At 31.0% G+C, this 24,085-nt stretch overlaps 5 protein-coding genes across 5 annotated transcripts; 2 read left to right on the plus strand and 3 right to left on the minus strand.

Moving 5' to 3' along the window:
• Window positions 1–132: 132 nt before the first annotated feature.
• On the plus strand, window positions 133–832 carry GASA17 (gibberellin-regulated protein 17). Its single transcript, NM_001371550.1, has 2 exons — window positions 133–385; window positions 459–832. Exons 1-2 carry the CDS (start codon window positions 298–300, stop codon window positions 641–643), a joined length of 273 nt encoding a protein of 90 aa, NP_001358479.1. The 5' UTR covers window positions 133–297; the 3' UTR covers window positions 644–832.
• A 535-nt stretch (window positions 833–1,367) lies between these two features.
• Window positions 1,368–4,012, plus strand: LOC100814116 (thioredoxin domain-containing protein 9 homolog). The gene is made up of 3 exons (XM_003536548.5): window positions 1,368–2,871; window positions 3,005–3,163; window positions 3,528–4,012. Exons 1-3 carry the CDS (start codon window positions 2,572–2,574, stop codon window positions 3,708–3,710), a joined length of 642 nt encoding a protein of 213 aa, XP_003536596.1. The 5' UTR covers window positions 1,368–2,571; the 3' UTR covers window positions 3,711–4,012.
• Window positions 4,013–5,646: 1,634 nt separating this feature from the next.
• LOC102660153 (pumilio homolog 9) lies at window positions 5,647–7,553 on the minus strand. The gene is made up of 5 exons (XM_041006233.1): window positions 6,970–7,553; window positions 6,720–6,882; window positions 6,380–6,543; window positions 6,028–6,286; window positions 5,647–5,694 (listed from the first exon to the last, which is right to left on the minus strand). The coding sequence occupies exons 1-5, from the start codon at window positions 7,551–7,553 to the stop codon at window positions 5,647–5,649; spliced, it is 1,218 nt and encodes a 405-aa protein (XP_040862167.1).
• A 4,059-nt stretch (window positions 7,554–11,612) lies between these two features.
• LOC100807506 (putative pentatricopeptide repeat-containing protein At3g08820) lies at window positions 11,613–13,517 on the minus strand. Its single transcript, XM_003535646.4, has one exon. The coding sequence runs from the start codon at window positions 13,515–13,517 to the stop codon at window positions 11,613–11,615; it is 1,905 nt and encodes a 634-aa protein (XP_003535694.1).
• Window positions 13,518–14,119: 602 nt separating this feature from the next.
• On the minus strand, window positions 14,120–17,966 carry PM23 (seed maturation protein PM23). Its single transcript, NM_001361056.1, has 6 exons — window positions 17,606–17,966; window positions 17,159–17,364; window positions 16,512–16,791; window positions 16,147–16,254; window positions 14,919–15,163; window positions 14,120–14,686 (listed from the first exon to the last, which is right to left on the minus strand). The coding sequence occupies exons 1-6, from the start codon at window positions 17,777–17,779 to the stop codon at window positions 14,569–14,571; spliced, it is 1,131 nt and encodes a 376-aa protein (NP_001347985.1). The 5' UTR covers window positions 17,780–17,966; the 3' UTR covers window positions 14,120–14,568.
• Window positions 17,967–24,085: the final 6,119 nt, after the last annotated feature.

Below are 24,085 nucleotides of genomic sequence, written 5' to 3' on the forward strand. Positions count from 1 at the left end.
TACGCGTACTACTGTAAGAGTGAGTGAGGGCCTTAACTAATATTTATTATTTATTAAGGCTGCTCCTCCCCACCACCGAGGCACTGACACAGCGTATATTTAATGACATTTCATATTTACCACTTTCTTTTCTTTTCAGTTCATAGTAAAAAGGCTATTCACTGAATCAGTCTAATTTAATTTTCAAGGTTCATCACTATAAATAAATGCTCTTGCTAATGCCAAAGCAAAAACCTCTTGTTGAGAGTTGAAACACACCTACTACAATTGCTAAAGTCCTTTCTTGTCATAGCAAAAATGAAGCTTGTCTTTGCCACCCTACTGTTATGTTCTCTTCTTCTAAGCTCCTCTTTCTTGGAGCCAGTCATCGCCTATGAAGACTCGTGTAAGATTTTCTCTTACTGCTATAAAGAAGTATATATATAAAATCAGTGAATATTTTTGTGTGTTTGTGGCAGCTTATTGCAGCAACAAGTGTTCGGACAGATGCTCATCGGCAGGGGTTAAGGATAGGTGTCTGAGGTACTGTGGAATATGCTGTGCTGAGTGCAAATGTGTTCCTTCTGGGACCTATGGGAACAAGCACCAGTGTCCTTGCTACAGGGACAAGCTCAACAAGAAGGGCAAGCCCAAATGCCCATGAAGTCTTGAACTCAAAGACCAAGTCACATAGAGACTTAAGAGAATAAGACTGGTGTTTGTGTTTACAATTACATCGTGAATTCCCAAGCATAATGGTTGGACTCTTGTTTCCAATGTCTGTTGGATATATGTTAGATCTGAACGGGAATAAATTACATATCTTGGATAATATAACCATCTCTTCGTCTCAGTTTCCGCTTTTTGACCTGTTCATCACTCTATAAACTTTTTTTTAACTGGTTTATAATTAATTTTAAACTAAATGTTATTTTTTGTCTTTTTTTTCATGTTTTTAAAAATTTCATTTTCACTGTAACATTAAATAACTTAATGGAAAAGTATGACTTTTATACATATTAGATGATGATATAACATGTTAATTTAAATTATATTGTTTTAAATGATTTATTTTTTTTACTTTTTATGTTTTTAAATGATTTTGTTTTGGTATTTTAATTTTTTAAAATAATTTTATTATGATTTATTAATTTTGTAAAATGATATATTTTGGTGCTGATAATTATATATAATGTCAGAGTTTAATAATTATAATTGAAGACATTGTTTCAAAATTGTCTCACAAAGAGACAGATGCTTATGAGTATTTAATTACTGCTCCTCTTCTTATTCTTGAAAACGAGATAGATATTCCATATGCTGCCTCGGAAGTAGAGTTACGGAGATATGAGATGGTTTAGTATCCTGTTTCTAGACAATTATTCCGTGCAAATGTTTGTTATTTCTGGTGATCGCTTGTTTATCTTTGCTGAGAAAGAGAAAGAGAGGACTATAATATATACTTAAGGGACTTTTCTCCCTACATCCATTATAGGAAAACAAACACAACTTTTTCTTGCTACCTGTTAGCTTATTAAATAATATTTACGCCATTTTTTAATGATATGAATATATTACATCTATGATTCAACTGGACAAAAATAAATAAATATATGTCAAATTAAAAAATTAAACAAAATTATAAATTTTTTTAAATAGAAAGACTAAAATTGTAAGACAAAAATATGAAGATTAAAATGACTAATCAAACATTACAAGAGAACTAAAATTATAATTTATTTTATAAAAAATACAACACACTTTTAACATTTTTTTATATATAAAAAAAACTAAATAACATTTAAAACCATGTTAAACTGAGGTCTTTGACTTTTGACCTATTTTCCCCGCCCCTGTTAGTACTGGCGGACCATTCTCTCCCCTCTTTAATCATCTACTTGATACTTCCATTTCCCCATTTATTTTGCTTAATCACAAGTATCCTTCTAAAATTTTGGTTCTCTTTTGAGTCTCATTCATTTTTTTTTTCACCTAAGAAGTAATCTTTGGATAATTTCTTGGAGCTAGGAATAATAAGCCAAGAAGCATGAGTGTTATCCGTTGCTTAAAAATAATTATTGAATTTCTTGAGGCATGGTGAATTGGTGATTACTATAAAAAAATTATGAAGAGTTGCAATTTATTTGGGTGTAAAGAAGGAAGAGAGAAAATATAATGTATTTTTATTTAGATAACAACATAATAAAAAATAAAGTTAATACCAATATATCTAGCAATATAAAATAATTTTGTTTTAAAATAATTATTTTAAAAATTAATGCCTGTACACAATTTTTTTCTTCTCAAAAACAAAAGATAACTTTGAAAATAAAAAAAAAAAAATGTTTGATCTTAAAAGTAAAAGAGTAGGATGATGTTGTTAGATCTTGCACTGGACCTGCACCGTCGATATTTTCTTTCTTATTTGGTTTTTTAAGTGAAATGTGCGGCAAACCTTTAGATCCAGAATCAATTCAAAGTTCAAACGATAGGAGAAGAAGGGAGTAGCGACGAACTCAAACGGCGTCGTATCGACTCGTTGCTCATCGATTGGATTGAAGGGAGAGAGAGATCTGGTAGTGGTAGCGGAAGATGGATAAGGGTAAGATCGAAGAGGTGATCGAGAAGCAAGTCCTGACGGTGGCGCAAGCCGTGGAGGACAAGATCGACGACGAGATCGCCGCCCTGGAGCGTCTGGACGCCGATGACATCGAGGCCCTCCGCGAGCGCCGCCTCCAGCAGATGAAGAAGATGGCGGAGAAGCGCTCCCGCTGGATCTCCCTCGGCCACTCCGAATATTCCGAGATTCCCTCCGAGAAAGACTTCTTCCCCGTCGTCAAGGCCAGCGAACGCGTCGTCTGCCACTTCTACCGCGAAAACTGGCCTTGCAAGGTTCCTTCCTACACACCTCACTCACTCACCTTTCATTTTCAATTCATAATTTCGATTACTTATAACGCTGTTTCAATTTATATTTAGAAGAGAGGAAGGAACATTCAATGTTTTGTTCGGGATTTGTTTGCAGGTTATGGACAAACACTTAAATATTTTGGCAAAGCAGCATATCGAGACTCGCTTTGTGAAACTCAACGCTGAGAAAAGTCCGTTTCTGGCGGAGAAGCTCAAAATCGTCGTTCTTCCAACTCTTGCCCTCATCAAAAATGCCAAAGTCGATGATTATGTGGTATGTATATGAGACCAAGCTCTTGATCATATATGTTTGCCATGATTGTTATGTTAGATAGGATTTCAGCTATTTATTTTTTTATTTATGCTTGTTTGGATAAACTTCTCAATAAGCCGATAAGCTGTTATAAGAGAAGAAAATAAGAATGTGAAATGAATTAAATTTTACTCACAAGTTAAATTCTGCCTCGGGAGAAGCTAAATGAGAGAAGTTCTGTAGATTAGCTTATGGATTATGAAAGAAGCTTAATTCGTTTTACTTTTCCTATAAGTGCTTATTGAAATTTATGCAGAGAAAGTTGTGTTGAATTTTAGTACCACTATACCAGCAATATGATAATGGTGGTATTGTGTGTTATTAGGTGGGGTTTGATGAACTTGGTGGGACTGATGAGTTTAGCACAGAGGAGCTGGAAGAAAGATTGGCTAAAGCTCAAGTGATCTTTTATGAGGGCGAATCATCGTTCAACCATGCAAGGTCCAGTGCCAAAACCACAAGAAGTGTTCGACAGAGCTCCAGAGCAGACTCCTCAGATTCTGAGTAACCTGCATTTCCTGATGAGTTTGTTTTATTTACCTGCACCCTGAGCGACCGGGTTATACACTCTAAACTTGGTCTCAGTGACTGCTTTGTGGTGTGTCTCTATCTGTAAGAATTTATCAGGATTCTAGATCTAGTAGATCTTCTTGAGGTCATCCTTTTTTTACAGTGCCTATTTTTGAGTTAGCGCCCTCCCCCCTGATTATAGTAACTTCATTAATCTTTGTTAATAGTTTTATTTTATGAGTTTTGAGATTGATACAGTGCTTAATTATTGTGTTTTGCTAATGCATTGGTATTACTATACACAGTCCCGTGCTTTCTGGAGTGTCTAGTGTGTACCCATAAAGTAAACGCTGGCTGAAGATGTTTCTTCGGTGGAAACATATATATGGCTATATATATTGTGGTTTGAATTTGGATCATTCTAAAGAGATTACGGATTCTCAAATGGGCATGGGAAATTCATGAAATTTAGAGGATAGCTAAACCTTTTATATTAACTCCAAACAACAACCTTTCATAATTTGAATTGTTTGGATTGGCTGTGCACCAAAACATTTGAATTTTTGAATCCTTGCTTAACTTCTTTCTAATTTCAAGGAAAGATGCCTAATTTTACACTAAGACAAACTGAGAATGCAAATGTAGTCTTTAGCTTCCGTAGATTTGAGCAAGGTAACATGAATGTCATCATCCCATTGGGAGCATGGTAACAAACTTTTTGGAAAGCAGTGGTATCCAACGCAAACTGACGTTCCAGTCAAAACGTTTTTGCTTTGGAATGTGTAATTTTCAAGTTCAACTTGAGTACAGCATGTATCCAAAACACACTTAAACACCGAAGTTATAGTTCAATATATCATACTTTCTATAATTTGTTAGGAGTGAAATTTATATCAGGGTTTTAAACTGTTCACGTTATGCTGTTATCATGTTAATCTCAAATCAAATGTTCAGTTCAAGATGTGTGATCAGTGCGAGTCTCTTCCTGAGCTAGTTGGCATTAGAATACTAAACTATCTTTCTATTTACAGCTTTGCCAGGATCATTGCCAGGAATGCTTAAAAAAACTAGTTTTAAAAAAATAACTATAACTAATTTTATATAACTAGTTATATAAAATAGGTATAAAACTATAATCAATTTTATAGTTATAGGTATTTTAAATAACTTATTTCTATTTTTAAAATAGTTATAAAATTGGATTCAAATAACTTATTTTTATTCATCAATAATTATAACTAGTTATGTAATTGGTTTTAGATATAATTCGATATATAAGTAATTTATTAATAACTAGTTATATACTCATATTTAAAAAAAATATTTAATTAGTTATATTAAATTATACCCATATTTTTAAAACTAATTACGGTTATAGTTATAATATTCACTTATAATCTAGTTATTTATAGTTATAATATTCACTTATGATCTAGTTATTTATTAGGTAACTTAAATCCTCACATTTTGAGCATCCCTGATCATTGCCATTTTTTAGTTTCCACCAAGAATATTCCTAACCCTACAAGTTGTTTCACCTTGTATTGGATAGCTTCACGTACCAATATAAGTGCTTATGGTAGTAGAGTTTACCAGATTGTGTTACACAAAAAACTATTTGACCATCCTCTCCAAAAAAAGGAATTATATATGTACTTCATGAATAATGAGTATCCAACGGAACTTTATTGCATACCAAAAAACACATAAAATTCACTATCAGACAAACTTTGGAAAGACACATACAAAACACACTGATAGTATTGAAGATGTGGCTAGCAGACTCCACTATCTCGCCACACACTCCACTATCTTATTTCACAATTTCCACTCAAACGACAAATTAAACACTAACATATAACAACACTAAACTATTGAAAATTAAACTCAGTAGTCAAGCTTTAACCTCACAACAAACAAACAATCCAGACACATCAAGTTATATCTGCTTCGTTCAGACGCTTGTGATCATTGATTGCATCCTGCTCTGGCACACAGTAGCACCATTTTTCCATAAAGACAGCTACTCACTTTTTTTTCATTGGATAAAATGATGCTGCAAAGCCTTTCATGCAAAGGGCCCTGCAATGAAAAAAGAAAAGGTTAAGCCATATATTGGAGAACGATTTTTACATATTATTAAGGTTTAAATCATAACATCAAAAGCCGTTAGGAGTATAGTATATGGTATTTTCAAATTTAGAACATGCTTCTCTATCTGATATAGATTCAAAACGTTTTGCTAGAGAAAAAAAGGATGACCAAATTTAACACTACTACTAGGGTATTGTATTGTGTGAGTAACAATGCCAAACCTCAGTGTACTTCACTGCTCTCTGAACAACATAATTCCCGTAAGGATGCTGAACAAGATTCAAAAACTCGGGACTTTTCATTAGCTCCCGAGCTATAACAGCAACATTATCAGCTCCAGAATATCTTAAGAGCTCTTCCACTACATTGCTAGCATACTTGTTCTTAGATAATCTAATATATCTATAGCGAAGTCGTGATATCAACATTGAATTTACTTCCATCTTCTTCCTTTTAACTAAAAACTGCATCACATAATTTCTGTGGATAAAATGAAAAAAAAAATTAAATAGCGGTAATAAAGTGTAGGAAAATTCAAACTCAAAAAAATATATTAAGAGTTGGAGGTCAAACCCATATGAATCTTCAGCTAAGTCCACAGCATTAAAGATTAATTTGTTGACTAGTTGCATGAAAGCTGGTAACTCATCATACTCTATACATTTTTGAATACTGCAACATCCACATTTATCTTTTGCAATATCAACACAATTCTTCGCCACAACATCCAAAATAATCTGAAAGAAAATTTTTCGATTAATTAAGGATTGATGGAAAAAAAATGTTAATCACGTTCACATGTGCGTAACATAATGGTATTAATTGACTGCAGTATTGAAATCATGTCAACCCGGAAAAGGAAATTAAAGAAAGCAATTCATTAGGATTAAAAAAAATTAAGGCTATGCATTACATTTTGACACACGGGTGGGAAAAGCTTCAGGCACTGTTGAATGACATAGCCACCATTAAAATTTTTCATCAATGCGAGACTGATACTCCGCATAATAACTGCAATTTTATGTATCATGGATGGTTCTTTGACGTTCGCAAGAATCTGCTGAATAACCCGATTTCTGTAGCAAGAAAAGTAGGTTAGTTAATTAGTAAGCATTAAATAAAAATTCAAATTTTAAGAGAAGAAGTGTGTATATATTTGGTACCCTTGATCATCCATGCACACATTTTTAAGCTTTTGCAAGTCGACGATGATCAAGTAGACAAGAGCGTTCTTTTGAGCCACGCTAATATTGCTTGATTGAAAAAGCTTCTGAATCACAAAGTGTCCAAAAGGGTGGTTGATTAACTCATGCAAATGGTACTTCAGTTCTTTCAAGATCTTGCAGATTTCTTGGGGTGTTCCCTCATTGATCTTCTTCTGAAGCAAACGAGATCCACGTGGATCCTTTGCCACAGAAACACTGTGTCCAGAATGAGTTTCAAGATTGTGATGTGGCAGTGTTGCATAATCAGCAGCCCCATTAACCCTTATGTGGTGCAACGCAGCTTCATACATAAGGTCAGTGTCATAATCATTAAAACCATAAGGATTCGATAAGTTAAGCGCTTCCATGCGAGGCAAGAGGCTTTGGACTCCATAAGCACTTCTCTGACCGTAATTCAAGCAGCCAAACCCGGAACCTTGCAGATTTCTTGAATATGAAGGAACCGAAGTACCCACAAAAGTGGGGTTTTGAAGATCCTGCATGAAGGGGAAGGGAAGATCGATGCCGTCGTTCTTAGCCATTGCAAGTTAAAGAGAAAAACAAGGACTGAGAGAGACTTTGAAAACAAATTGAACCTAATTATCAGGCTTCTATACATAGATGATCTATTAGTCTGGGATGATATCTTTAAATTTGAAATTTTATTGATTGTTAAATAAAGGAAATATATTTTGTTATATCTAACAGTTACAGATATAATAATTATCTTTTTTTTAAATGTAATTATCTTGTTTCTTACTTCTTGCTTCTGTCAAGAACAAAAAATCTTGTTTCTTGCTAAATCTATACATTCCTTTAAGTAACTGACATCTATATGCCATTAAATTAATTTTTTTTAAAAATACACAGTTAAATTTTAAGTCTCATAAAAATTATAATAAATAAATATTTTAAACATATATATATATATATATATATATATATATATATATATATATATATATATATATATATATATATATTAATAATTAAAGTCAGCTTAGTAGTTTAGTAGTGAGAGGTTTGAGTTTTAACCTCATTGCCAGTATACGAAAAATATTATTTATAATTTTTTTACAGATTAGATTAAATTTTTCAAATAAGTTCCCCAATTTTTAATTGGGGCCATGACCATGTAAATTTTTTAATGAGTCCATAAGACTCTTAAAACCATATGATAAATTGTTATACATTAATTCCAGGTACTTGCCTTCTTTTTTTTAATTCAGGATCTAATTAAAAGACAATAATTTAGAAACTTACTTAAAAGTTCTCAAATAATTTCAAAACCTATCGAAGTAATTTAAACTAAAAAAAGAAACTAGAATAGGACGTTGATGCTGGTTTACCTGACCAGTGGCTCCAATAATACCCATGTTATGTAACGAAGCTTCATGCTTATTGTTGGTCCCATAATCATAGAAATCATAAGGATTTGACAAGTTCATATCAAATCCTTGCACTCCAGAAGAAGTACCAGTTTCACCAATATGATTGAACCAACCCAACCCAGAGTGTTGCATATTTCTTGAAGGTAAGGGGAGAAAAGTTTCATTCACAGTGGGATTTTGAGCCCCAATAAGCCTCATGCCATGTAACCCATGATCATTAAAACCATAAGGATGTGACATGTTCATATCATGGATATTCAACAAATCAAACCCAGAGAATTGCGGATTTCTTGAAGGTAAAGGAAACGAAGAAGTTGTTTCCTGAGTAGGATTTTGAGGCTTCTTCTGCTGCATGAAGGGGAAGGGATTAAAGTCCTCATCTAGTGCCATTAAAGCAGAGCAAAGAACCCCCAAGGGAGACTTCCAAAAACAGATTGGAGCCCAAGGGTTTGGTTTGTGATCCATGTTTCATATCTCGGTTTTTATAGGTTCTCTTGTTCTAATTCTAGAATCATATTTTAAATTTCAAATATTTGATTGACACAAGATGACGCATAATAATTACGGATATCTTTATCTTTTATTTTCAAATGTAACTATGATTTTGTTTCTTTTTAAATATGTATATTCTTCTTTTAAAAAAAAGATAATTACATATTTTTTTAAAAGATGAAAAAATACCCCTAATTATCAGATATAATAAACAGATAGTTGTATGATCTTGTTAATATATTAAAAATTTAATATGACATTATATGATTAATAGATAATCATATATTTTAAGTATATGTTCAAGATATAACAACAAATAAACATCTATATTTCTTTTTGTTACAAGATATAACAGAACAAACAAAAGGAATCACAGCTAACACATATATGACATTAAATTTCATTTACAATATTCATTGTTAAATTTTCGTATAAACTTATGTACACTTAATTAAATGTCATTCTTTCCATGAAAAAAAATAAATGTCATTCTTGGTATATGTATAATCAAAACAAATTTAACATTTCATAAGTTCCGATCGAATACCTCCTTTCAAAAAAAAGTTCCAAATACTTACTCTAAAAAAAAAAAAGAAGTTCCAAATACTATTTTGTGTGCCGAAAGTTTAGTGTTATTTTTTTTACTTTACATAATGCATCTTAAATTAGTCAACAAAACGTGGAATTTTATTCTAAATAATGCATTTCTTGTAAATGTTTCACTGGTATATTTAGTTTTAAGATTTATAATAGTAATAAGCACGTATTATATTATCAAATCATTATAAATTTTTTTGAACAGTCAACAACTCATAAGCCATCTTTGTTATAATTTCAAAATTAATTAGTTATTATAAAAGTTTGCAACCTGATGATAATTATAAAAATGAACCAACTTATCATATTTGCACGGTTTTGTGATTAAATGATTTGAATAATAAATTAACAAATTTATCATTTTATACTATCATTTGATAAAAGTATTATTTATCATTTATAATATTAAATAAGTTAAATTGTAATTTTAGTTTGACCCACTTCAATTTTTTATACGTGATATTGATTTTTTCCCTCACAATTTTAGTTTACACATTTTAGAAATATTATAATTTTAGTTGAATTGTCAATTTTGCATGTTTTTTTATATTAAAATATTTCTTGATAGTATTTTAAATAAATATTTGTATCTAGGTTTCAATCTTACAAAATTGAAGACCGAACTGAAATTATAAATTTTTTAAAATGTGAAGACTAAATTTGTAGGGGAAAAAATAGGAACATCAAAATCACGAATTAAAAATTAAAAAAAAAAATTAAAATTTACAATTCGACCAACTAAATAATATATATTGTTATAAATTTATTGATAACAATTTAATTTATTAGCTCCAATTATTCAATATACTGAGAAATTAAAACATAAATCTTTTTGTAAATATTTTATCATTATATATGCTGATTCTTGCTTTCTTTGGAGTTTTGAGTTTTTAAGGTCAGTTTTTAACAGTGTTTTTACCTCCAGAGAATTTAAATAACTTTTACCTGAGCATTTGCTTTCACAACAGTCATACTGAATAATTTATCTAACAAAAATAATAGTGATTAAGCATGTTTGCACTGGCGCATCACTGAATTTGGATCCTCTATACTCTGCAATACTGAACGATCCTCTCCACTAGACATGAGAAATAACCTTCTACCTGCGGATACCGTTCCGACTTAGACGTGAAATATTTGCTTTAACTGGATATAAGGACAGATATAGCTATTACCCAAAGCTGGAATGAAGATGGAGATCAATGTCAAATTATACTCGTACCTCTCTGCACCTCCCATTATTACATTTTTTTATATTAAGTTTTTTGTCACAACAACATATATATATATATATATATATATATATATATATATATATATATATATATATATATATATATATATATAATATTAAAGATTTTATTATTATAATTTTTAAAAATATAAATCAATTAGTTTTATAGTTAAATAATTAAATAAGAAACTTAAAAATCTACATTTAACTATAAATATAATTGAATTCTTAATTTTTTATTCATTATATTTATTATATTTATATGCTGTTTGAATTAAAATATAATTAAAAACTTAATATATAATTTATTTGAAATATATAAGTAAAATAAAATTATAAAAAAGAATGTAATATTGGGAATGAATATTAGGTATTACAGTAACGGGAAGGGCCAAACCTATTCCAGACCTCTCCTCCACTTTTGAAAAGTTGGATTGGTATAATATTTGATACAATTATTAACGTACAATCAGAATTTGTTTCAACATGCAAGCTATACAGAGATTTTATTTCTCTGCCGAATGGTTCAGGTGGCACACAATTTGAAAGGCTCTCTAACATCACTTGGGTTTGCAACTCGTGGAGACAATGTGCCGATATTTTAGCACGCGGTACAATTCATTTTGCTAGTTGTGATTTTATTTGATAGCTTGATTTACTTAAAATGAACTTTACATGCTAGAAGACGCTACCTAATTACTATTCACAATCCCCAACAACCCAGGGGATTAATCTCACAATTGTTCTCATGCAGATACATGGTCAAAGACTAAAAAATCATTGAAGTCTAACTCCCAACAATTAAATCCTTGCACAGATAGCCAACCTTGCAAGCTTTGACAAAAAAATAACAGGCACAATTTCCTGTTCCTGCAATCACAGTTCATCTAACAACAGCACACAAGGTTAAAATGGCTTGCTACTTTCATATTCTTCACCAATCCAGCCAATGTATGATATATGCCCTCAATTTCAGGATGTGACAAACAACCAACAAGAAATTCATGTACAGCTCCATCCACAATAATCCAACTACTTCCTGGTTGCTTCTTGACCCCCTTCTCTTTCATTTCCAGCCGCAGCCCCGAGACATCACTCCATTGATTATCAGATGCAAGTGCATTAGCCAACATAACATAGCCTGCAGAATTATCTGGGTCTACTTCAACAAGCCTCCTGGAAACCTCTTGGGCCAACTCAACTCTAGAATGGAGCAAGCAGCCTCCAAGCAAAGCACCCCAGACAAAATTGTTAGGCTTGAAAGGCATAGAAGTCACAACCTCAATAGCTTCTTCTATGCATCCTACTCTTGCAAGGAGATCAATATAACAAGCACAATGTTCCAATGTAAGAGTAGTGGAAAGGGTCAGTTCTCTGAATATCTGGCGTCCTCTCACCAACAACCCAGAGTGACTGCATGCACTTAAAGCACCAAGAAATGTTCCGGCATTGGGTTGTAAGCCAAATTCTGGTATTTTGTAGAAGAGTCTCAATGCATCCTCTCCTTTACCGTATACTGCAAGACCCATGATCATTGCATTGAATAAGACAACATCTTTGGAGACTGTATGCTCAAAAACTTTCTTTGCCTTATCCAAATTGCCACATTTAGAATACATGTCAATTAAAGATGTGGCAAGAATTTGGTTTGATCCAATAGTGTGTCTGTGTCCTAGAGATATTAGATACCCGTGAACCCAACTACCAAAACTCAAATCACCAATTTGAGCACAGGCTGAAAGCACACTAACCATTGTGATATGGTTAGGTCTAGTGGTTTCTTCTTCTACCATCATGCGGAAAAGATTTAATCCCTCCACAGGACAACCATTTTGAACGTATGCATTAATCATAGCATTCCAAGGAACCACACTACTTTTTCCGGACGTAGAAATTCGGTCAAAATTTTCTCTACTCTTCTCAATTCTCCCCCATTTACCAAACAAATAAACCAGCACCGTGTTAACCGAATCATGGCAAGTTTCTCTAGTACTCACTCCATCACCAACCAATTCTAAAAAAACGTTAACCCATTTCTCAATTTTTGGCATCTCAAGGCTAGAACAAGCGGATAAAACACTGACCATAGTATCACTCTGGGGAAGCAAGTTCTGCCTAACCATCACTTGGAAAAGCTGCAAAACCTCCTCACTGTGACCAGACTGAGCAAAACCAGTGATCAAGTTAGTCCAGCAGCTGACTAGCATTTTGTCAGGAATTTCATCAAACACTTTACGGGCAGATACCAAACTGTTAAAGCCTTTGGCATACACAGAGACCAAGCCATTACAGACAAAAGGGTCAGAGAGGAAACCTATCTTCTGAATGTGGGCATGAATCTGTTCGACGTAACGGACATCTTTGGTCCGAAAGCACGGCTTAAAGAGGAAAGAGAAGGTTAAGTCGTTGGGCGAAAGTGAACGTCGTTTCAAATAGTTGAACACGGAAAGAGCGTGAAAAAAGTGACCATCTTGGGCGAGGACTCTGATGATGGCGTTGAAAGGGAAGATGTTTGGGTTTTGGAGATGGTGAAAGACGCGAAGAGCAGCGCGTGATGGGTAGTGCCCAATGAGGCGCGTGGCTATGAGGTTGTCTTGGTGTGCGCCAAGATAGAAAATGCGTGCATGGATTTGGAGAAGGTGAGAACGTGGAATGTTGCCTTGTAGGAGGGTGGCAAGGTTGGTGGGGTCTGCAATGGAACACGAAGAGGGAGAGTGAAGAAGAGCAACAATGGGTTTGAACTTTAACCTTTGGGTGGTGGGAAAGACAATCTGATGAGACAGTGAAAGCATGTTTGTTTGGTTGAATTTTCATTTGAAGTACGTTGTAAAGGTTACATGTTTGATGTCAACGAATGTTGTGTTACTCTTGAAAGTTGAAAGTTAACGTACGATCTGTTATTTTGAGGTGTCATCCTCAACCGTTGCAGCTAACTAGAACAAAAATGTAGAGCATCTTTTGATTAGGATTATCATTCTCTGGTGCATGTTTCAAGTGTTACACCTTAATAAGAACGAGGCAAAGGCATGTATAGAAATTTCACATAAAACTTCACAAAAATTGGTTAATTAATGAGCAAGAATAATTCTAAATTCCCCTACTACCTTTTATGATAATAGGAAGATTTGTAGGAAAGATAAAATAAAATAAAAATATAGCATTGCTCGCTTTCAATGCATGCTGTACATCCGTTTGAGTTAAAAACACACCCTAAATGATAGTTTGGATTTTAGAACCGGTGTCAATTACTCCACAAACGTGCATATCCTTATTAAGGGCTCCATATTGTAGCTTTTGATGCAAAAGCTACACTATTGGCGTCCGTCCATGCCCTTTAGACGTGTTTTCAAGCACACATAATTAGTAGCCGTAGCTATTTTGATCTTCACAAGAGTTTTTTTTCAATCTAAAAGTAAAGTAAAAATTGCAGAAATTTTAAACATTTTCTATAAGTACTAATACAATGTCTTGCTTTAACAAAACTATTAGCTGTTTATTACCCGGATCAAGACATCGAATGAGATAAATGGAAAATAAAATCTAGATCACCTAACTAAATTGTTTTAGTATTTAAATAGAGAACTGGTACTGCATAGTTCGCCACGACATTTCCATTTTCTATAATCTATAATATGTTATCACCCAGTCAAAACAAAATACCATCTTCGATCCTACCGATGCTCTAACACTAGAAGACCGAGAATTGGTACATGGCAGGAATGCAATATTCTTCAGTAAGCAAAGATAGCTCCTCAGCAGAAGTGATTGGTACTTGAGTCTGTATCGCAAAAATCATGTTGAAACAACACGTCTATATACAGATTGAACCACCCAATTTGAACTTCAAGCAATTGGTTGACTGCCAGAAACATCATTCTCGGCATCACTTGTCAAGGAAAGCAAATCCGTCAACTCCAATCGACACTCAAGCCCTCTAAGATAGTGTCCCAACAGCATGCACCTTTAGGAAAGGTGTCAGTAAGCAAACGTTAGTTTGGTTTCTTCAGAACATCAGCGTCAACAAACACTACAATGATAAATAACTGCAAACATTCCAAAATAATTCTTTACCCCCTTTTATACCAGTATTAACCCTAATTACTCATCCTTACTTATTAAATAAATAAATATATATATATATATATATATATATGGAAATGAAGGAATGTAATCAAAAGCAGGTAGGAACTGACCAAAAGAGCAGGCGAGCAAGATAATCCCGAGTTAATGAAATAACAGGCTGAAATTGAAGAGCAGAGTTCTCAAGAACCTCAGCACAATCCTCACTCCCAGCATTTGTTGCTCCAACTGTTGTATTTTCTGACATGGTGGAAGGTTTAGAATGCATCTTAGGAGAAAGAGTAGCTAGGAGACCATGGACAACAGAGAGGATAGTGTCCTTAAGCTCAGGGGATGTAAATTCTGAAAGCTGAGCAACCTGCTCAATAGCCACACCAAACTAAATTACTAATATAAATTGAAAATAAACTGAAAATATAGTCAAATGAAATAGACAAGCACAAGTTAATAATGTCACAAATACAATTAAGAAGGAATACAAGAGAACATGATTCGTAAATGTTTGAATGAATACTTGGATTTATCACATCCTCAAACTTCCATCGTAGCAGTGGAAAAGAATACAAGTATTAAGGCCTAAGGGGCAGAAAATTATTAGAATCTTACAATTCATGCTTAGGAATCCTAGGATTCGATACAATTGAGCTACCTATTGATTCATATCATAAGATGAATCTCAAATGAGTTTGTATCTAAGGATGCAAGAATAAAAACTATGCAACTTTGTATCATTGATATGAATCATACAATTCGTTGTTTTTTTTTTTTTTTGTTTTTTCTCACATCTATTCTCAAAAATTTGAAAAGTCATATAAGCTAAAATTGTTAAATGAAAAGGAATTGAAGGAGCATTTTTAAACTTGTCCTATTTGATTATTTTTGCCACCCATTCATTCAATTCATGGACTCTATTAGGCTATTTCATTGCTTTGTTTTCATTCTTCTAAAATAAAGGGTTCACAAACTCACATATAACTAATAATTTTGTTTTATCTATTTGTAGTTTGAAATAATTATATTGAATACTATATATCATCTAAATCTTACGGTTTGATACAATTATACAAATTATGCTCCACAATTCAAAAAATGTACCACTTAGGACTGGTAACATGGATCAAATAATTTCCAAATATCATAAAATTGATTGTATTTTAAAATAAGCAACAAATACAAAAATTAATTGAAGTACGTTTCCAAGTAATATTTGAAGACAAAATGACAAATCAAGGCCAGAAATAATTGAACTAGGCAAATACATAGCCAGTACACAGCATATACAGGGGGGAAAAGGGTCCAAATGCAAAGACAACTCAGGAATTTTCAGGAAAAAGGAAAAACCTGTTCAGGTTGAAGAGATCTCAAGTAATCCAATAAATCGTTCTTTTCTTCTCCAACAAACTGTTGCATTTGAAGAGCAGCACTTTTCCTCTTTACTTCATGCAGCTCCTTTAAAAATGGAAAAGAAATCAAAAATAAGTCAAACAGGTTTATTGTATAGCTAACCTATTTTCAATTAAGGGACGTGAATTCAAATCAATCATTAACAAGCACACAAACAAGAGAGCATGTAGTATGAAGCTTACCATGAGATATGTGACAATCAAGAATTAACAATGTCCAATACAACATTTATTTCACTGATCATTCAATGCATCATGAATCCCATGCTTAAACTCTTTGAAATATCAAGAAACAAAAAATACCTTTTTCATAGAAGACAAACGAGATTGCAAATTAAAAATATATTGTTGAGCTTCAGCAGATATTTCACCAAGCTCTTGAATGTCAGCTTCCTCATGAAGCTTTTCAACTTTGGAAGACAAATTCTTATTTTTACCAAACTCAATTGCATTTACACTGTCATGCATCAACCCTTGTAAGTCCACTTTCATACTCTCTGCCTTTGGCTTCTCTATATCTCCTTCAAACATATCAAGGTTTTTCTCAAGACAAAGCCTATATTCAACATTCCGTAGTGTATACCTACAATATAGGAAAAATGGTTTTCATGTTCCCTCTGTATTAACATTACTAGGTCATGCATAAAAAGTTAAAAACTGAAAAAAGTAAAATTCTTTAGAAGTTTCAGAAAAATAGGGACATTTATCAACATGGATTCATTCAAATAAACAGTAGTGACATATTCTCTCCTTCTCCAAACCGTTTATCCATTTTACACAAGTTTGTGAATCAGAGAAACTAATAACAGGTTTCAAGATAGCAAAATTGAAATAAGATTTTAAAGCAAAAAATACAGCTACAAGTACAACCATAATAACAGTCCTACGGGCTCCATGCATTGAATATATAAGTCGTACAAAAATGTTTTGACATGGAAACTGAAATTTACCCAGTCATCATTGAAGAAATCAGTAACTTGGAGAGAGGTTCCCACAAGGCCTCAATGACAACATGAAATTGATCAGACGGAAGCAAGCCCAGCATACCAGATATAGTCCTCTTCATGGCATCTGCTGTAGTTGGTGGAACATCCTTCTGAATGTGGCTAACATCCAGAGGTTCTATCTCTTGTATCAACTCGGTGAGCACTGATTTCTAGAAGTAGAGTAAAGCACTATTCAAATTCATGATCACATCAAATGCTAAACACTACACATACATACATCCTTCGGATGAAATGGCACGAAGTAAGTCCACGCCATAAAATTAGAAACGGAATTATTTTTAAAAAAATGAACTCTCTAATTAAATTTGCACTCCAGTAAAGAGAATTATGATTCATGAAAAATGAATTGAAAAGGCGACAGGTAAGAGTAAGAAATAGAGGAAAGAGTACCTTGGAGTTGGAGGCGAAATCATGGGAAGAGGCAGCGAGAACGAGGAAGGGGGAACGGGGTTTAGTGCGAGAGAAAGAGAGAGAAAGGGAGGGGCGAAAGAGCGAAGGGTTAGGGTTAGGGTAGCGATGGAAAAGAGGAAGAGAGGAGGAGAGGATGGAGGAAAGGGTTGCCATACCAATGAGGAGGACAACCACCAACACCACTTTTCCTTCCCTTCTCTCTCTGTGACGTTGTCTCGCAGCCACAATAAAGCAGTAATTAGTTTGTGGGTGATAAAAATAAGGGGAAACGAAACATGTCAAAACAACACACGATTACGATAGATGCCTCCTTCACCAATTGAAAACCTTCCTTTTCTTCGCACTCAATTGTCTTTGTAGGCCCCTAAATCATCACTCTATCACATAAATTTTTTCTGTTTTTATTTTAAAGAATCTTTTTTTTAGAGAAATTTTAAAGAATATAATTTAACTTATTTTTTCTGGAGAAATATGATTTAACTTATACATTACTCTCTTTATCTTTTTTATAAAGTGTTTGATTCTTTTTTATGAAATTTAATGAAAAAAAAGTATTGAAAGTTTAAAAAGTTCTAAAGTCATTTAATCACAATCCAATGATAAATTTTTTTTATTTTTAAAATAATTATCTTAAAATAATTGAAATAATAAATTATGATTAAATGATAATATAAAATTATTTTACGCATCTATATCTTTTTGGGAGTAATGAGTATCTTTTTTATCTTGGGTTTGTGATTATTTATGTTTCATTTCCATATATTAAATTGTGAAATTAAATGTATATATAACAAACTCTAAAATAAATTATAATTTCAATTGTTAAAATTTTAATTAATAGTTATTGTTGAACATTGTCTTCTAAAATGTCTTTCCTTTAATCCTTCCCTTCATTTTAAGTGAGTCAAATGTACCTCTCTCAAATTAAACATTCTTTTTTTTAGAGCATCAATTAAACACTCCTAATATTTTTTCTTCTTCACATGTTCACGACAAATAAAAAATAGTTTTATGTGTCATTCAATCACACATCATCGATGATGATATGATCATGTACGACAAACGATGTATAATAGTTTGATGTTGTCATTCAATCACAAAGTAACGTTGATAAGATTTTTAAAGTAATTATTATGAAAATTAATAACCTTAACATACATAATAAATTATAATTAGATGATGGTGTAAAACTTTTTACACTATTGTGTACTCTTTTTCTCATAAAAAATAAGTCAATTATCTCAAACTACCCTATTCTCATCTCTAATTTTATATTTTTATGATGTTTAAAGTTCTTTTGTACAAATTATGAACAATAATAAAAATAAGTTAGTTATTGAAATAACTTTACTAAAATATTCTTACTTTGTAAATGTATTATTTATAATTGTTTTGTGATTAACGGTGGTAGTTGAAAAATTGATAGAAACAATACTAAAAAAATCATTTATCAAGGATAAATTTAAAATAAAAAATTTAATATCTCATTTGAAGATCATAAACATCACTTAATATGATTTTTTTTAATCTTAAAACATTAGTCATTTTGGAACAATGAGATGAAAGTATGTTCATGATGGTATATCTTTTTCAATATATCCTCATTAATATTCATCTCTAAATTGAATTTCAAATTTTTTATAAAAAAATGATAAGTTATATTTGATAAAATTAATTGAAAAAGTTATCTAGAAGCTAAAAACTAATTTATTAAATTATACGGGATCGGTAAAACTAACTATTAAAATAAATAAAAAGTGTAAAATGATACAAAATAATAAAATTATAATTTATTTTAAAAAAAAAGATAACAAGAAAATTGAATAAATATATTTATGATAAAAGTGAAAGAAAATATAAAAAAAATAAAAACTAACATTTTAGAAAATTCTACTTCAAATAGTATTTAAAAAAAACATTACAAACTATTAAAAAAATTATTAATTTACTGAACAATTAAATAAAATTTTCAACTAGTAAAAAAATTAGAAATTAATTAAAATGTGTTGTCCAATATAGTGTTACTAGTTAAAAATAAGAAGCGTCTATAATTTGAGAATTCTCACCCGTAGATTTGTATCTTTGCATATGCTTCATTTTGTTGTATAGATGAAGATGCGTTCTCCTCTGTGGTTTGATTCTCCATGCCCAGGCCCATGGTGTTTATTTATTGTAGAAATTGGCGAACCGATGAAAAGGATGTAATTTTTTTTCAAAATTATCAAATGGGATAAAATTTAGATGAATATCCCAAGTGAGTAAATCATAAGTTAATGCAATTGAAATTATTTTTTTTAACATGATTTTAAAGTTGTAAGAGTTTTTTTTTTCATTAAAGTCATAAAATAAGTTATAACTTTATTATTTTTTCAACACGACTTTAAAGTTGTAAGATTTTTTTTTTTCTTTTTTATCGAAGTCATAAATTATTTTACAATTTTTTTTTTGCATAACTTTAAAGTTGTAAGGTATTTTTCTAATCACAAGTAGTTTTTTATTTTAATTATTTAATGAATCAATGTATGTTTTATTTTTTAGTTTTATTTTTATATTGTTTTATTTAATATTTTTTCACTAATATTAAGGATTATTGTTTGTTTTGTAAATTAAAAAAAATAATGCAAAAGAAATAATTTTAAATTAAAATATTAAAATATACTTTATTTAACAAAAATATTAAAATGTTTTGTTACTAATATTAATAAATAATATTAACTTCTAATTTATCAAATAACATTATTTTAATTTTAAAAAATTAACATTTAGTTAATTAATAATTTCATACAGCAGTATTAATTAATTTTATTTTATAAATTAGTTTAATATTAACAACAAAAAATAATTTGATGATAAAAGCCATTGTTAAAATAAAAATAGTATAATACAAATTAAACACAAGAATTAAATTAAAAAATGAAAATAATATTAGTCATCAACTTGGTTGTATGAATAATTACTACTATTGTGTCTTTAAGTTCTATACAATGAGCATTCATTGGACTTATCTGGAATTGATTTCTCCATCTTATTATGTATACGACTAGCAGCTAATTTTCCTATCGTGTCTCGTCACTTTAAAAGATCAGACATGAAATAAGAATCCAAATATTGATGTTACTCAACAACAACAAATAAACAGTTACACATGATCACTATCATCATCCTAGAATAAGATGAAGGATATGTAGTAGAATAAGAAGACAACAACTATCAATAAATCATTGCCTCTAGTGCTTATTAGTATATTTTTGTATCATTGCCGATAAAAAATAAAACAAGAGATGTAGTCGAGTTATGTTGGGTAGGGTTTACTAAGTTGAGAAATCCAAAATAAATGAAATCAGGTTAAGTAAGTTTGAGTTCTTATTTTTTTGGGTAGGCAACTCGAAACCAAATCAAACCATTTGAGTAAATAGGGTTTGCAGCACCACTAATACTCCTAAACAAATCTTATATCACGACTGATGTTATTCTTTGTAAATCTAAAATATAATGTATATATTTAAAATTATTCATTTATTATAAAATTGTATTTTAGATTATACACTACACAAGATGCATGTTTATTTTTCATATGATTAAGTTTTTAATAATTAAATAATTGTAAATATATAATTTATTTGATAATTTAATTCTTAATAAAATAAATATATAAATTATATTTTATATTTATAATAAATAATTTAAATTATAATATAAAATTATTTTTAAATTGAAATGGATACAGAACCAACTAAATAAATATACAAATAAGACAAAATGAGAATATTTTGGATAGTTGAGAGAGAGATTTTTTTTCCTATTAGCGGATGACATGTGAAATACACTTCTCAAGTAGAAAAAAGAGTTTGTTGAGAATGCTTGAACGTGATAACGAGAAGAATCTCCCACTCTTAGTTTGTGTTAGAAACAGCGATGGCAGGTTCATATCAGCTTTTGTATGAGTTCATTTTATAAGAAAAAAGAAAAATAATAAATAAATAAAAGAATAATAAATTTATAAAATTAAATTTATATAATCGTTAATTTATTTATAAATTTTATTATTTATTATTAATATTACATTAAAAAATATTTTAGAATAATTATAATAAGACGAATGAGTACCAAAGTTTGTCTTATAGTAAATAAGAGGACACAAATACTCTGCAGCAGCAGCAGCCAACACAACACATGCCCAAATCCCAATTCAATTCATGATGGAGGAAGATGACGATCACACCAATTATCAGCAAAATCACCTTGATTTGTCCGTTTGTGAGTGGTCGTCTGATCTGTCGGCCTGAGTGTAGCAGCTTTTAATTTGTTATTATTTGTACTAAACCATATAATATAACCCACACCATTTGGAAGATTTCTGCTACTGTTACTGCGCCTTTATCCAGCTAGCAAAATTAATGTAGTACTCTTCAGTCTTCAGTATGATCTCCATTGTTCTTTCTCCTAGGCCTTACTTATCAAATCATATATTCCTACATTTTTGTTCAACCACAATAATTAAGGATACTGAACCAACATCTAGTAATGTTTTTTTTATCGTCAAAAGTCAAAACACAAGTTTGTCTCATCTAATTTTCTAATATTACCTACTCTTTGACTCAAAAAATTTGTTCAATTATACTAAAAGAAAAAAACTCATAAAATCATTTTTCTTTTGGTAAAGATAATTATTAACTCATAAATTCATTTTTTTATTACTTTTAGTTTATATATAGACCCCTTGGTTATAATTTTAAATTAAGTATGCATATTTGTTCTCCAACACTTATGTTACATTATTAAATCCGTCTTATTCTCGGGAATTATTGTATAAATGTTGTTTGCAGAAGTTATCCTGAACCAATTATTTATTAACACATTATTACTTTATAATAAATAATTACTTATTTTTAATCTGCAACATGATTATTTTAAGAATTTAAATTATATATATATATATATATATATATATATATATATATATATATATATATATTTTAAATTTACATAACTTGTCTATACTTCTCTACACGAGTCTCTTATGCACATATATTCCAAACTATATATAGATATAGCTTTTACAAATTCTATGTTAAATTTGTGTAAAAATGTCAACTCAAATCAAATTTAAAGAATTAGAATTTGTTCGGAAATTTCCATTTTTCTTCATAACAGTAGAAGATGTCAAATTTTCGTGTGATCGAGGCACCAGAATTTTAAAACTACTGTAAACAAGTTATACAAATTAAAGTCAAGCTTTATATATTTAAATAAACTAAACTCATGCTTCAAATTACTTACTCAACTAAGACAAACAAATTTCAGTAGTTGTTTTTCTCTCCCTTTACAAACCAAGTAAATCTTTAAGTTTTTGTCTCCCTTGAACATGAAATCCTAGATTAGGTACATTAACGATTTCAACTTCCAAGTTACCCCTCACTGATTAGTTTGAAAAAAAAATTCTAGTTCATAAAATTATAAAAAAGTTTAATAAAACTCATTGTTTCAAATCTAAGATTATGCGTGCACAGCATAGAGTATCAAATATTCTGGCAAAAACTATATAAACACATGAATCCAAGAAAAACTAAATAAACATATCTCCATTGAAAAATGTACCACGAAAGTAGGCATATTTAGCCGAGGTTAAGGATTAACAATAACTACAATAGAAGGTGAATTTTATCAATGGGGACTGAAATACAAAACCAAAGTTCCAAATAGATTACTTAAGGGCGGGCACGAAAAATGTGAACATCGAACAATGCATCTCCAATTCGCAGCTTAGTTTCCTTCTCAAATTGAGCCCAACCGCTGGACAACTTTGTTCGAACGTCACCGATCACGTTTACACGCCATGGCTTCTGTCCAACACGTAACTCCACGGTCTGTTTGTTATGCAAATACTTTCTCATGAAATTGAGTGGTAAACGCTGCATCAAATTATTTTCATCAACACAAAATGTATTAGAGTCTGACTAATAACTTGATCTTATAAGGAGACTAATGACTTAATTTGCTTCATAACTAAACCATACCGGCCTGGTATCTCCCTGACGATTTCCCTTTATAGTGATTTTGAAATAGGGGTTTTCCGGTGTGAACTTCGCAGCTTTTCGCATGGCTGCATTTGCACAAAACCACGGGGTTATATAAGATGAACTCTGCATAATTTTTGAAATATCTACACTTACATTTTTACTCTTTATATTCAACTTTACTTTTTCCTAGGGAATAATAAGCGGGAACAGATCCACGAATGCATTAGGGGGCGAATTTTTTTTCACACAATATTTGAATATCTAACTTCTAATTATAACAAATAATTATTTTATAAATAAAAAGTTTCACAAAAATATTTATTATTAATTTAATGTATAAAACTATAGATAAAATCTACTACTAAGAACAAAAAAAAAAAAGAAGCAAACATTAACTCAATATTCTATTTTTTTATCCATTTTTTTCTATCAATATTTT

The sequence above is a fragment of the Glycine max genome, chromosome 10 (genome assembly GCF_000004515.6).
Source record: "Glycine max cultivar Williams 82 chromosome 10, Glycine_max_v4.0, whole genome shotgun sequence".
Lineage (NCBI taxonomy): Eukaryota > Viridiplantae > Streptophyta > Magnoliopsida > Fabales > Fabaceae > Glycine > Glycine max.